The following is a 15,113-nucleotide window of genomic DNA, read 5'->3' as shown; positions in this document are numbered from 1 at the left end:
TTGACTAAGAAAATGTCAGGAAAGACCTACTAGAACAGCTGAACTTTATTTGGGGTTAATCAGAGGCACTCTTAAAATGATGGTGTGTACTGACTGCTATGAGTTTGAATGTGATTGCTTTATTCTGAACACGGCTGCATTTCCAGTTATATAAAAGGGTGTGCATACTTATGCAACCACATTTTATTTTTACTCCCCCCCCCCCCCAAAAAAAAAAATATATATATTTTTAGTTTGTTTTTCAATTGAGTTGTACAGTTTATAGGTCACATTAAAGATGAAAAAAGTTCTGAAATGATTTAGCTTGGTCTCATTTTTTCATCACAGAAACCTGACATTTTAACGGGTGTGTAGACTTTTTATATCCATTGTATATATAAATAAGCAAAAAAGGTAACACCAGTGACAACCAGTTTAGCAACATATCTTCCCTAACCCCCCCCCCCCAAAAAAAAGGACACATACCAATGCATTTCTTAAACACTAGATTTATTACATCCACAGACAGCAGGAAGACAATTAATTTGCATAAGAAACAAAAAAAAAAAAACACAAACAAACAAAAACAAACAGGCAAACAGAAAAAAAAAAACACAATAAAACATTATAAAAACAAGGATAAAATAAAGAATATTTACAAGATGAGGGTGAGAAAACATTTAAAAAAAAAGGGGGGAAAAAAAAAAAAAAAAGAAGGTACACCGGAATTTTGTCCACAGGATATGGGACAACTTGAGAACTACAGCAGTTTGTCAAACACTCTAGAGATAAAGACTTTGTACACTAGAGAAACATTACAAGTTTCAGTGCAACAAGATTAGAAAGATACAGCATTGGCAGTTATTGGGGTGTGATCGGCAATGTTAAAAGGTCAGGCATATACTTTATCCCCAAATACCAAATATAGAACAAAAGAAAAGAAAAATGCTCCCATGGAAGTTTCAGTGTGATCGTTGACTTGACCTTATTCAGTTTTTTTCTCTTTCTGCTTCAGAAGTTTGTTTATTTCCCGCTTTCCCATTCCTACAAACCTTGTAATAACTCCATGTTTGTTCAGACCAGGTAGCAAAAGTGCAACACTCACTGGAAAGAAGGCAGAATTTAATAAACTACTCGCTACAATATTAGTCATATCTTCTATATAAAAACATAAGCAATGTCTCCTAACCTACCAGCCCTCCAAACTGCAAAGAACCAAATCATTAGTCACTGCAGGGTGTACGGTTTATATTGGCATTTAATTTCTGAGGGTCAATTTACACTGCTAAAACAGTGAATCGTAGAGCAGTCAAAGTGATTTAGCACTCCAGCTGCTCTGTGTAGGCTAGAGCATTACATTCAGGCCGTGCTTCCTTTGTATCTTTTCTGATCTTTTATGGTCACTGTAAGTCTACAAGGCAGGGTCTGTGACTAAAGTATAGTTGTTAGCAGTCATACATCATGCATCTCACAGTCGCCAACAATAGGCAGCCACAAACCATCGGTTTCGACTAAAGAGTTGTAAAGAATAGCAACCACTTTCAGAAACCTCAAAGAATCAGTTAGCTGCTCTAAGCCATGCTCACCTAATAAGCGGAGCGTACACCTAAATCTGTGAGAAGTAACAAGCTAAGCTCCGATTTAGGAAAATACAGTATCTCACAAACAAGAGAACACCCTCACATTTTTGTAAATTTTTATTATATCTTTTCATGTGACAACACTGAAGCAATGACAAATTACTACAATGTATAGTGAGTGTACAGCTTGTATAACAGTGTAAATTTGCTGTCCCTCCAAAATAAAGCAACACACAGCAATTCATGTCGAAACCGCTGGCAACAAACGTGAGTACACCCCTAAGTTAAAATGTTCAAATTGGGCCCAATAGTGTCAATATTTTGTGTGGCCACCATTATTTTCCAGCACTGCCTTAACCCTCTTGGGCATGGAGTTCACCAGAGTTTCACAGGTTGCCACTGGAGTCCTCTTACACTCCTTCATGATGACATCACGGAGCTGGAGGATGTTGGAGACCTTGCACTCCTCAGTTTGAGGATGCCCCACAGATGCTCAATAGGGTTTAGGTCTGGAGACATGATTGGCCAGTCCATCACCTTTACCCTCAGCTTCTTTAGCAAGGCAGTGGTTGTCTTGGAGGAGTTTGGGGGTCGTTATGTTGGAATACTGCCCTGCGGCCCAATCTCCAAAGGGAGGGGATAATGCTCTGCTTCAGTATATCACAGTACATGTTGGCAGTCATGGTTCCCTCAATGAACTGTAGCTCCCCAGTGCCGGCAGCAATCACGCAGCCCCAGAACATGACACTTCCACCACCATGCTTGACTGTAGGCAAGACACACTTGTCTTTGTACTCCTCAACTGGTTGCCACCACACATGCTTGACATCATCTGAATCAAAGAAGTTGATCTTGATCTCATCAGACCACAGGACATGGTTTCAGTAATCCATGTCCTTAGTCTGTTTGTCCTCAGCAAACTGTTTGCGGGCTTTCTTGTGCATCATCTTTAGAAGAGGCTTCCTTCTGAGACGACAGCCATGCAGACCAATTTGTTGCAGTGTGCGGAGTATGGTCTGAGCACTGACAGGTTACTCCCCTCCCCTTCAACCTCTGCAGCAATGCTGGCAGCACTCATATGTCTATTTCTCAAAGACAGTCTCTGCATAAGACGCCGAGCATGTGCACTCAACTTCGAGTGGAACCTGTCCCCAGCCCCCCCCCCCCCCCTCAACCTCTGCCTACCGTTAGTTGGAAGCTGCTGTGGCCGTGCCCCCGACCCGACTTCCTTCCTCCCCAGCAAATAAATTGTCAGGGGGCAGTGGGTCGCATCGCCTGCAGTTCTGGGCCGCAGGTTGGACATGCCTGGCTTAGGCCATCTTTATGTAGAGCAACAATTCTTTTTTTCAGATCCTCAGAGAGTTCTTCGCCATGAGGTGCCATGATGAACTTCCAGTGACCAGTATGAGAGAGTGAGAGCGATAAATACCAAATTTAACACACCTGCTCCCCATTCACACCTGAGACCTTGTAACACTAATGAGTCACATGACTCTGGAGAAGGAAAATGGCTGATTGGGCCCAATTTGGACATTTTCACTTAGGGGTGTACTCACTTTTGTTGCCAGCGGTTTAGCCATTAATGGCTGTGTGATGTTATTTTGAGGGGACAGCAAATTTACACTGTTATACAAGCTGTACACTCACTACTTTACATTGTAGCAAAGTGTCATTTCTTCAGTGTGGTTACATGAAAAGACATAATAAAATATTTACAAAAATACTTTTGTGAGATACTGTATGTGTAAAAATATACACCCATCACTAAACGTTAAAGCATTGAATGCATTAGGGTTAGAAAAAAAAAAAGGATTTTTGTACTTACCCTAAAATCCTTTTCTCTGAAGTTCTTTGACAGACGCAGCTCCATATCTTCTTAGACCATTGGGTTATGCTCCTCCATTCAGGAATAGGCACTAGGCAGGAAAAAGCTTTCCCACGCCTATGGGGGCTGTCCCTGAAGGCATAACCCCACACACACTGCTACAGCAGCCAGTTTTGTTGCAAGCAGTGTTTAGAAGAAAAAAAATCCCATTCACTCAGAAGCAGAGGGGCAGGTGCTACGTTTGTCAATGAACTTCAGAGAAAAGGATTTTACGGTAAGTACAAAAATACAGTTTTCTCTATCATTCAACAGTCGCAGCTCCATATCTTCTTAGACCATTGGGATGTCCCAAAGCAGTATTTTTATGAGGGGTGGGAAGACAACGCAAATAAGAACGTAAATCCCCAAAGGCTAAACGTAGCCAACCAGGTAATACTGAGCTCAACCAGGAACAACTGGAGCTCACCTAGCAAAAACATACCCCCTCAAAGAGAACAGAAAAGATTCTCTTTAAACAGCAGCCTGCAAAATCTTGTGGCCAAAAGAGGCATCCGAAGATGTAGAATTTTGTGAATGTATGCAAAGACGACCAAGTTGCCGCTTTGCAAACTTGCAGCACTGACGCCTGATGGCGAAAAGCCCAAGAGGCACTCAGCACTCTAGTAGAATGCGCCATCACTGGGAAAGGAGGAACCTGACCCTTCAGTGAGTAAGAACAACCGTCTGCCTGATCCACCTGGAAATGGTCGCCGCAGACGCAGCCAATCCCTTACAAGGTCCCTCAGTAAGGACAAAAAGAGCATCCGACTTTCTGAAAGACTCAGTAACCGCCAGGTAAATTCTGATCGATCAAACCACATCCAAAGAATGCAAGACAATATCCTTAGGATGCTTGGGACAGAGTAAAGACAGCACAATGTCTTCATTCAAATGAAAATCAGAAACCACTTTAGGGAGAAAAGATTGATTTGGTTGGAGTACCACTTTATCTTTGTGGACCACCAGATAAGGTGAACGGCAGGACCACGCCGCCAATTCAGATGCTCTGCGGGCAGAAGTGATAGCCACCAAAAAGGTAACCTTCTGAGACAATGAAAGCAGAGAAATATCCCGAATGTTCTCAAAAAGGAGGCTTTTGAAGAACAGATAATACCAGATTTAGATCCCACGGGGGTAGCGGGGACTGCCTCGGAGGAACCATATGGCGCACTCACTGAATGAAGGTACGAATCAAGGCATGCGTAGCTAACGGCTGTTGAAAATATATCGCTAAGGCCGACACTTGGCCTTTGATAGTGCCCAAAGCCAAACCGCTGTTCAACCCCTTTCTGCAGAAAGGCCAAAACCCTAGCAACCAAAAACAAGCGAGGGTGTAATTTTAGCGATTCGCACCATGAAATGTACTATTTCCACATACGAAGATATATCTTCCTGGAAGTCGACTTCCTAGCCTTCAAGGAGCGTAGGAATTAGAGTCTGCAAGACCTCTATCTCTCAACACCTGGCTTTCAACAGCCATGCTGTTAAAGACAGCAACTAATGCAGGATGGAAGATCATACCCTGAGACAGCAGATCTTCCCTGAGAGGAAGTCTCCAAGGAGCATCGGCGACCAACCTTACTAGGTCTGCGTACCAAGACTGGTGAGGCCAGTCTGGAGCCACCAGAATGACTGGAATCCCTTTCACCTCTATTCTTCGTAGAAGTCTCGGCAGAGGTTTCAGCAGAGGGAACGCATAGATCGGCCGATACCGACCCCAAAGGAGCCACCAGTGCGTCTGTGGAGTCGGCCAGGGGATCTCGAGATCTGGCTACGAACCTCTGCACCTGAGACGAGAAGCAAACAGACGAGATTAGAAGCAAACAGATCGACCTCGAGTGTTCCCCACCTGACACACAGGAGATGAAACACCTCAGGGTGTAGGGACCACTCCCCTTGATCCAACACCTGACTCAGGTAATCCGCTTGCCAGTTTTCCACACCTGGGATGTGCACAGCAGAGAGGGCTGGGACAAACTGTTCTGCCCAGGCTAAAGTTTCGACCACCTTCTTGGCCGCCAAGACACTCTTGGTGCCCCCCTGGTGATTGATGTAAGCCACAGCCGTGGGGTTGTCTGATTGAATCCGTACTGGACAACCTTGCAGACAAGTTGTCCAATGACTTTTGGACTCTTCCATCGTCCAGGTATCCTGGGCACAGAGCTTCCCCAGCACCCCATCCCAGGCCGACAGGCTGGCATCCGTGGTTACCACCGGCCAAAACAACGGAAGGAAGGACTTGCCCTGGCACAGTGCTGGAGACTGAAGGCCAAGGCCTTGTATGGAACTAAGCAAACGGAACCGCCTCAAAGGTTGATACCATCAGACCCAAGGTAGAGAGGACAGATTATTGTCCCAACAACAACTGAATTGCCCCCTGCAACTTTTGTAGCTTGCAGGGGGAAGAAAAACCCTTGTCAAGGCTGAAACCAGAGTCAAGCCCAGATAATCCAGTCTCAGAACCGGAGTCAGCGTGGATTTCTTGAAATTGATGTTCCAACCGAACTCCTGCAGAGTTCTGACCGTGATCATCAGATCCCCCAAAAAGGCGGAATGAGAGTCCGCTCTCAACAGGAGATCGTTCAGGTACCCCAGTACCACAATCCCCCGGCTGCACAGCAGTGCCAATACCGATGCTAGTACTTTGGTCTCGCCTCCGCTCCCAGAGTGTTTACCAAAAGGGTAATGCCACAAATTGATAATGCTCCTCTGCTACCGCAAAGCGAAGAAACCGCTGTTGTCCAGCGTCGATAGGGATGTGTAGATATGCATCCTTGATATCTATGGAGGCTAAGAAATCTCCTTGATGTAAAAACGCTACTACCATGCAGGTGGACTCCATCCGAAACCTCTGCACCCACACAAAGCGGTTCAGGTGCTTGAGATCCAGGATGGGACGCACCTTGCCTTCTTTTCTGGGCATGGTGAATAGGTTTGAATAAAACCCCTGAAAACGTTCATGAGCGGGAACCGGCACAATCACTCCATGTGACAGCAATTTGTGTACTGCCCCTCGCAAGGCCCCTAACCGGACTGGGGATAAGTGAAGATTGGACGGGAAGAACCTGTCCGACAGACGAGACCAGAATTCGATCTTCTATCCTAATCGGATCAGTTCGTGAATCCATTTGTCCTGAATCAAGGAGGTCCAGGGTTCCTGAAAGAATCGAAGACGTCCCCCGACCCCAGACTCGGGTGAGAGTACCCCTTCATGCAGCCGAGGAATTGTCTGCAGGTCAAAATTGGCCAGACTTAGATTTTCCTGACCATGGCTTCTTGGAACCACCAGAAGGCCTAAACGGTTTACCTTTTTCTTGCGACCCGGAGGCACGAAATAGACGTTTGTGAGCAGTAAAAGAAGGCCTGGTACGCGGCACCTTGCCTAAAGAGGATCGGGGCAGATTAGTGCTCTTACCTCCTGTGATACCTTTGATCAACTCGACCAGGGAGGATCCAAACAGCCTCTCCCCTGTAAAAGGAAGATCAGTCACAGCCTTCTTAGAAGCCTGGTCAGCCGACCAGCATTTTAGCCATACCATGCGCCTGATAGCAATACCCACTGCGGATGTCCTGGCCACCAACAAAGCTGAGTCCAGGGACGTATCACACATGAACATGTGGGCTTGGGTCAACTGGTCTATTAGTTCCAGTACCACAGGGGGAAGCCGTGCTGTTTCCAAGTTATTTTTCAGTAACTTCACCCATTCAGTAGCAGTCTGCCCTACTAAAACAAACATTCACAAAAAAGGTAACCTTTAACATGTTACCTGCTACCACATGTAAATGGCGGGACAAGGATTCCACCAGTCTATCCACAAGATCCGGAAAGGTTGGAGACTCTTCCACCGGTACCAGAGTCGCTTTATTCAACCTGGTCACCGGAGAATCCACTTTCGGTAGTAGAGTCCACCTCCTCCGCAAAAGGATAACGGGATGTAAAATGCTTTGGCACCACCAACATGGGCTTAATGTGTTGCCATTGTTCATCCACAATAGTATGAAACAATTCTGGGTAAGAGAATACCTTACCCGATTTATGGCATTTGCGGGAGCCAAAATACACCTGCGCATCTGACGCTGTAGGTTCATCAGCCAATTTTAGGGTTTCCCGCACAGAAACTATCAGGGCTTTCACCAATGTGCGTTCCCGCGCGGCGGCTGATGAGGACAGGTCCTCTTCACCGTCAGAATGTGAAGACACTGACCCCCTCAAGGTGGTCTGCATCCGCGGCCACCATATCTGTCTCAGAATTCTAAGACCCTGTCGATGGAGGTGAGGGCGGAGGGCGTTTGCAGCTGACAGCACCAGAAATGACAAAATCCACTTTTGACATCAGGCTTGCAAAAAAACTGCAATTTCTGGCTGTGACTGAACCAGAGGGTCCCGCAGTTGCTTCCAGGGGGTCTGCAGATTATCCTGGGACTCCATTGCTCAAATAAAAAAAAACATTTTTGTGTAATGTCCCTTTAAGACCGCGAAAAAACGCAGTTCCACCGCTATTACTGCGGATTCACAATCCCTGATTATTATGTAATAATAGCAGAGCAGAGGAGGAAAAAACACCCACAGGGAAACCCAGGAACATTACCAGACCACAGAGAAGCATTGAGCCTGATCAGTGTAAAAACAAAACTAACACTGTCTGCACAGGAAGAGGAAGAAGCTCTGCCTCCATCATTATAAGTCATGCCACATGCCTGTCCATACCACAGACCTCTAGAAAATGGCCGCTCATATATTCTCAATGGGGGAAGTATAGAAAATGGTTGCCCATGCAAACTAATAGGAACACCGAGATTATGACCCACGTGCCATGCGGTCTCCAGGAATCCCCAAATGGATCCTAGGGACCCACCCAGGACAATCCACCCCACTCAAATAGGCGTCATAACGGCCGCATTATTACCCCCCCCCCACGGTAAAACCTGCTAGGGTTAGGGGAATGCCAAGGGGTACACCAGATTAGTCCTCGGGGTGCCAGGGAACCAAGGGATCCCCTAAGGTCTGACCATTCCAGGGAGGGGCCCTCGCTCGCCCCACGAACCCCAAGGGTGTTTGGGGGGACAATTTTACTCACCATACCATGGTACTAGGTGGGTGCCACTCTGAAACAGATCACCTCCCACCCGGGATGGGGGTGTTGTCAGCTAAGGGGAAGCTGCGACTCAGGGAGTTCCAGGTCAATGCGTCCCAGCGAGACTGTCCACTCACAGGCTCATCCCCATCCATCGGGGCACTGTAGTGGCGAGGCCTAGTTTTAGACTATAACCTGCTCATACTCGTCGGCCAGGCTGGGAGACCTTAAGGATCTAGATTATTCAGTGCGAAACCACAGCCGGCTGTTGCTTGTAGTTCCTCTGGATCTTGGTCCTCAGGAACTAACTAGTTTAAAAAAAAAAAAAAAAAAAAAAAAAAAAAACACACAAAACTTTCCCTTTTACGAAGTCCCAGCAGGGAGCTAGGTCCTATTTCTAACACTAGGCAGAACAAAAAACTGTTTGATGATAGAGTCTTGAGGGGTTATGCCTGCAGGGACAGCCCCCATAGGCGTGGTTACATTTTTTTCCTATCTAGTGCCTATTCCTAGAAGGAGGAGCATAACCCTATGAGTCATGAAGATGCGTCCGTCGAACGATAGAGAAATGTACGGTAGATCTATAAGCAAAGCAAGAGATTTGAGTACTTGAAGTAGTATTTCAGAGGCCCCAAACAGATTTATTAAACTGATTGTTGTTGTGCCTTAAAATATCTAAACCTGAATACAGGAAAATACTTACCTATAATATAGGTGAGGAAGAGGTTATGAACTTGCTGTCCAATCCAAGCTACAACCGCAAGAGCTGTGATCATAGACATAAAATACTAGGAAAAAAAAAAGAAAACAACATTACTAGATCATTTGCCCAGCATACCTTCAAAAATCACACTCTTTCGCATAGTTTTAACCACTTACCCACTGGGCACTTATACCCCCTTCCTAACTAGGCCAATTTTTAGCTGTCTTTTTTCACATTTTGAATGACAGACAGTTACTCAGTCATGGAACATTGTACCCATATAAAATCTTTGCCCTTTTTTCACACAGCTTTCTTTTGGTGGTATTTAATCACCACTGGAACTCTCTCTCTATAAATGAAAGTAAAGACTGGAAATGTTGTAAAAAAAAAAAAATCTACATTTTTTTTTTGTTTCGGTTATAGAATTTTGCAAAATTCTTTGGTAAAAATAACCCAAATCAGTGCATATTTTATGGTCTTTGTGAAGGTTAGTTATAGAGTCTACAAACTATGGTACTAATCACTGAAAATTGATCACACCTGATGTACTGAAGGCCTATCACCAACAAGCCAGGACAGTACAAATAACCCCCCCCCCCCATATGACCCCCTTTTTGGAAAGTAGACATTCCAAGGTATTAAGAGGCATGTTGATTTTTTTAAGTTGTCATTTTTTTCCCACAATTCTTTGCAAAATGGAGACTTTTTTTCCACAAAATTGTCATATTAACCACTTAAGCCCCGGAGGGTTTGGCTGCTTAAAGACCAGGCCCTATTTTGCGATTCTGCATGAATTTGACAATTGCACGGTCGTGCGACGCTGTACCCAAATTAAATTGACGTCCTTTTTTTCCCACAAACAGAGCTTTCTTTTGGTGGCATTTGGTCACCTGTGCGATTTTTTTTGCGCTATAAACAAAAAAAAGCGACAATTTTGAAAAAACAACAATATTTTTCACATTTTTTATATGAAACTCTCAAAAAAAATGTATAAATACAAATTTTATTTACAGGCTCGCGGGCAAGCGGCGTACCCCTACATCACTGACTGTTGCAGTATATAACGTGCAGCGCTCAGCAAGTGGTTATATAACGTGCAGCGATCAGCAAGTGGTTATACAGGTTATTTCTCTCACATGGCATATGCATACTTGCAACTACACCCCAAAACACATTCTGCTACTCTTCTTCAGTATGCCGATACCACGTGTGAGACTTGCACAGCCTGGCCACAGAGGCCCAACATGCAGGGAGCACCATCAGATGTTCTAGGGACATAAATTACACATCTAATATCCTGACTACATATTAAACTTTTGTGGGGCACTGTAGTGGCACGGATGAGCTATGGATGGGCAATGAATGGGCTCAGATCAACGCTGTGGGCACTTCAGATCCAGCCCACTCGCACTGCTGCACGGGGTCCCTCCTCTCCTCACAAGCTGTATCGAGCAATGTGAGGAGAGAGCTGAACCGGACATGCACTGGTTTGTTCACAAGTGATCGCTCCATCACGTGGTAAAGGTCCGCTGTCATTGGCCTTTTACCCCCGAGGACCCAGCAATCACAGCACTTCCGAGTTGTAGTCGTCATTTGGCTATGGCCAGGTTGGCAAGTGGTTAAAACTAACCTTCAGGCAGATCTATAAAAGACCACTAACTTTAATATTTATACATCCACTAGAAATTTAAAAAAGGTACCTGTATCCACTAGAAAGTAAAAAAGTATTTACAGACAGAAATAGCACAAAGGAGTGAGTCATTCTCGACATTGGACTCCTGTAGTCACCTCAATAGCAGCACGCTAGCTGGAAGTGGGAGGAGCAGCACTCTAAGCTAATCTGAGTTCTATTCTCCAATCCCAGCCTGGGGTGCTAAAGCCTGGTTCACAAAGGGTACTTTTTGACAGGCTTATACACACTGGTTATAAGCCCAGGCTTTGCTACTCAAAGTGTATGTATACAACGCGTGTGCGCGCGCGCGCGCGTGTTAGAGGAAAAAATACCCATAGTGCTGGAAATCCCCCTTTTAGACTTATGTCCCCAGAACAGGTGTCCCAATGGGCAATTCCCCTTCCCCGTTCTGATGAGGACTCATTTGCTCCCTCTGTGACAATGGTCACCAGTACAGATAAAAAAGGATAATTCTCCCTAGCAGGGCCGGGGGGGGGGGGGGGGAATAAAATTAGGGTTTTCGCCTAGGGATACAATTTAAAGCTGAACTTTGCATGTATGGCCTTTGATGTATACTTACCTTGGCCCATCTTGGCCTCCATTTGCATCTCTCATACCTGAAGGGCAGCTGGAGAAGACAACAATCCCTGTAGTAAATAGACCGGTTAGCCACAATCTTCTGGGTCCTGTGCAGAGTGGCTTCTCATGACATCACTGCCCCTCTTCTCCACCTCACCCAATCAGAGAATGGCCTGTAATAATTCCTGAGAAAGTGCCCCCCCTCTGTGGTCAGTTTGCAGAGGGTTAACACAGGACCTGGAAGATCCTTGCTTTTACTGTAGTAGTGCATTTTACTTACATACTTTGCATACTTACATTGATCCAATCTGGGAGTTCAGCATTAAGGAATGATGCTAATAAGCTTTTTGAAATGCTTTGATGGTACAAACATTCTACAATAAGTTAATTGATTTTTGTTCTGAGTTTTGGGGGACTTAAAAATAAATTCCTATGAGTACAAGAAATCCTTACCATCTTGGGCTTTTCTTCCTTCAAGACGAAAAGGCGGCTCCACCAGCCAATAATCCTGCGTCGGGTTTTCACAAGATTGCTGCAGATCTCATGCAGCCTCTGCTGCTGCTCAGTGGTCCTACAAAATACAACATTTAGGAAACTGTCAGAATTCCCAAACCTGTAAACAATTTAAAATGGTTGTAAAGGCAGAAGTTTTTTTTTTTTATCTTTATGCAATGCATGAAGATTAAAAAAAATTCTTCTGTGTGCAGCAGCCCCCCCAAATGCCTTGGTCGTCTGGTTGGATTGGCTGAGACACAGCAGCGGCGCCATAGCCTCCCGCTGCTGTCGAACTCAGCCAATGAGGAGAGAGAGCGCACAGAGCCGAACCGCAGCTCCGTGTCTGAACGGATACACGGAGCTGCGGCTCAGGTGCCCCCATAGCAAGCGGCTTGCTGTGGGGGAACTCAACAGAAGGCAGGGACCCGATAACAGGAGGATCTGGGCTGCCTGTGCAAAACCACTGGGCAGGTAAATATAGCATGTTTTTTTTTTAAAAAAAAACAAACTTTAGAATCACTTTAAACAGAAAACTATATCCTATAGCAAACCAGGAAAACCTGGAAACTTCATAGTTTCCCAGTGGAATGTAGACAAAGACTGATCCTCCGCTTGGTCCTTTATTTCTCTCTGGGGTTTCAGTAGTTAGAACTCCCTCATTCTTGAAATGACTTACAAGCTAAGCTTGTTTTGTGGGAGGAGATCCTGTTATCATAGCCTATGTAGCTTTTACATAAAAATATGAAGACTCCACTTGAGCAGAGATGTCCCAACCTAAAGAGCTCAAGGGTGTCATCTGTTCCCACAAGTAGAGAGGAGGGCGCATGTCACCAGCTCTACTGTACCCCATCCAGGTAGCACAAAGTACCTAAGGGTCAGGCATGGCTAAGAGAAGCCCAGAGCATGCCATTGTGCTCTGCTATCCTGTTTTTCCCAGCACTCCTCCCTGTATAGCCCAACAGAGTCGTCCCTGGTGCCCGGCCTTCTTCTGCTCTCCCCCCTATATATACACTGTAGTCCACCACAGGGCCTTCAGTGGTGCTAGGTTACTATGTCTTCACCTGCTCACCCTCCTGTACAGCCCAGCACCCACCCTTGTACTTAGTTTTACTGTCTTCACCTGGTCTCCCTAAATGCACACTGGGAGTAGGTAAACACTGCAGAGGACAGATGTCAGACACACACACCCCCATCTGTCTCCACTGGGTGACTGTTTTTAATCAAGCCACTTCTGCAGCGCCAGTTCAGAATCTTTGACTGAAAGTTCTTGATGTTGTTTTTGCTGGAGTTACAACAGTCTAAGCTCACTGGCAGCCTAAAGATCACTATATGTTCCTAATCTTCCAGTGTCATTAATCCGGCAGCCAGCCATTTCAATGGGTAATGTCTCACAAAGAGAAAGGAACAGCATCAACAAACTGCAGTGCCCTCGACAAGAAGCAAAAGAAAATCCCATGGGCCACCAGTTGGACAGACCTGCACAGAGGGTGCATAATACAATATTGCTATGCCCTAAGCTCTCTAATATATTATCCAAAAAGTACAGGCTGATGACCGCAGCAGTAATGATTAAACACTGGTTGGCCTACTACAGCTGTGCTGATGCGTTTGTGGGAGCCTCAGCAGCAAAGACCAGACAGGTGAGGAAACATACTCAATCCACCAAAATAAGTGCAGTCTGGATGGAACTCCATATTAGAGAAGGTCTTTACCAAAATTAAACAATTCTTTTAACCACTTGCCTACTGGACACTTAAACCCCCCTCCTGCCCAGGCCAATTTTCAGCTTTCAGCGCTGTCACACTTTGAATGACAATTACGCGGTCATGCAACACTGTACTCAAATGAAATTTTTATCAAACAATAGAGCTTTCTTTTGGTGGTATTTAAATCACTATTGGGGGGTTTTATTTTTTGCTGAACAAAAAAAGAAAAAAAAAAAAAAAAAATTTGAAAAACTGTGTTTTTATAGTTTGTTATAAAATTTTGCATACCGGTAATTTCTCTCCTTCATAGACATGCGCTGATGAGGCGGCACTGATGGGCCCTGATAGGCTGCACTGGTGGGCACTGATAAGTAGCACTGATGGGCAGTACTGAAGGGCACTGGTAGGTGGCGCTGAAGGGCACAAATAGGCAGCACTCATGGGCCCTGATGGGCACTAATAGGTGGCACTGATGGGCAATGACGAAACTTATGATGGGGCACTGATAGGTGGCACTTGGTGAGCACTGATACATGACACTGGTAGGTGGCACTGGTGGACAGCACTAGTGGGCACTGGCAGACGGCACTAGTGGGCACAATTTGCCCTCTCCTCTTCGGGACCGATGTCCCTCTGACAGCAGCCGGCGATGTTTTTTTTTGTCTCCTCACACTGACAGTGTGAGGAGAAAAAAAAAAAATAGCTGATTGCCGGCTGCCGTTTACTTCACATAATCAGCCGTCATTGGCTGACAGCTGATCACGTGGTAAGGGGGCGGGATTGCCCCCTTACTCCGATTTGTGATAAGGCGAGTCTCATGGACTCACTGATCACAGAGCGACCCGGGCGCGCTCCGCAGGGAGCACACAGGCCGCTCGTGCACGGGAGGACATCAATGTACGCCCTCTTGGCAGTTTAGGTCCGCGCTGTAGCCGTCTTTCGGCTATAGCACGGGTGGCAGAAGGTTTAAACACTAAAATTCATGTACTCAACCTAAATCAACTGGGAAATATCACATGTAGTTGGGTTACTTTTATCAATGCATATTACAATGGCAGAAGAAATACAAACCATGTGTTGGCGCCGAAAATTCTGGGAGCCAATGTGGGGACAAGATAGTCAGCCAGGCATAGGCACATAACAAAACAGGATACACCAGAAAGAACTGAAGGATCCAGGTAATAGATCATCCTTAAAAAAAAAAAGAAAAAAAAAAAAAGATACAATAAAGGAAAAATCTAAAAACACAGAAATGTACTGCATAGAACATTCACTGAAAGGATGAAGGCAAGCTACTTTTTCTGTGCTCCAAATCTTCAAAATCACCAATCTTCTAAATGTTGAAAGTGGGTCACACACTAAGCAGACACATCTAAATTGTCTGTTCCCTTTGTTTGTATTTATGAAATAAATGCAAGCATGCTCAAAATTTCCACCAATTTTCCTCGCCATGCTTCTGA

The 15,113-nt window shown here is 45.2% G+C and overlaps 1 protein-coding gene across 1 annotated transcript in view; it reads right to left on the bottom strand.

Annotated features, from left to right (window-relative positions):
* Positions 1 to 656: 656 nt before the first annotated feature.
* ARL6IP1 (ARL6 interacting reticulophagy regulator 1) overlaps positions 657 to 15,113 on the bottom strand; it is a 58,003-nt gene continuing 43,546 nt past the window's right edge. The window contains exons 3-6 of the mRNA XM_082262266.1: positions 14,725 to 14,844; positions 11,906 to 12,023; positions 9,202 to 9,286; positions 657 to 1,083 (exon numbers count right to left, since the gene is read on the bottom strand). Coding sequence (XP_082118392.1) covers positions 965 to 1,083; positions 9,202 to 9,286; positions 11,906 to 12,023; positions 14,725 to 14,844 — 442 coding nt within the window. The 3' untranslated portion in view covers positions 657 to 964. The remainder of the gene's footprint in view (positions 1,084 to 9,201; positions 9,287 to 11,905; positions 12,024 to 14,724; positions 14,845 to 15,113) is intronic.

Source organism: Pelophylax lessonae (assembly GCF_965119305.1).
Source record: "Pelophylax lessonae genome assembly, chromosome: 6".
NCBI classification, from domain to species: Eukaryota; Metazoa; Chordata; class Amphibia; order Anura; family Ranidae; genus Pelophylax; species Pelophylax lessonae.
This window is presented reverse-complemented; position numbering and strand designations above follow the sequence as displayed.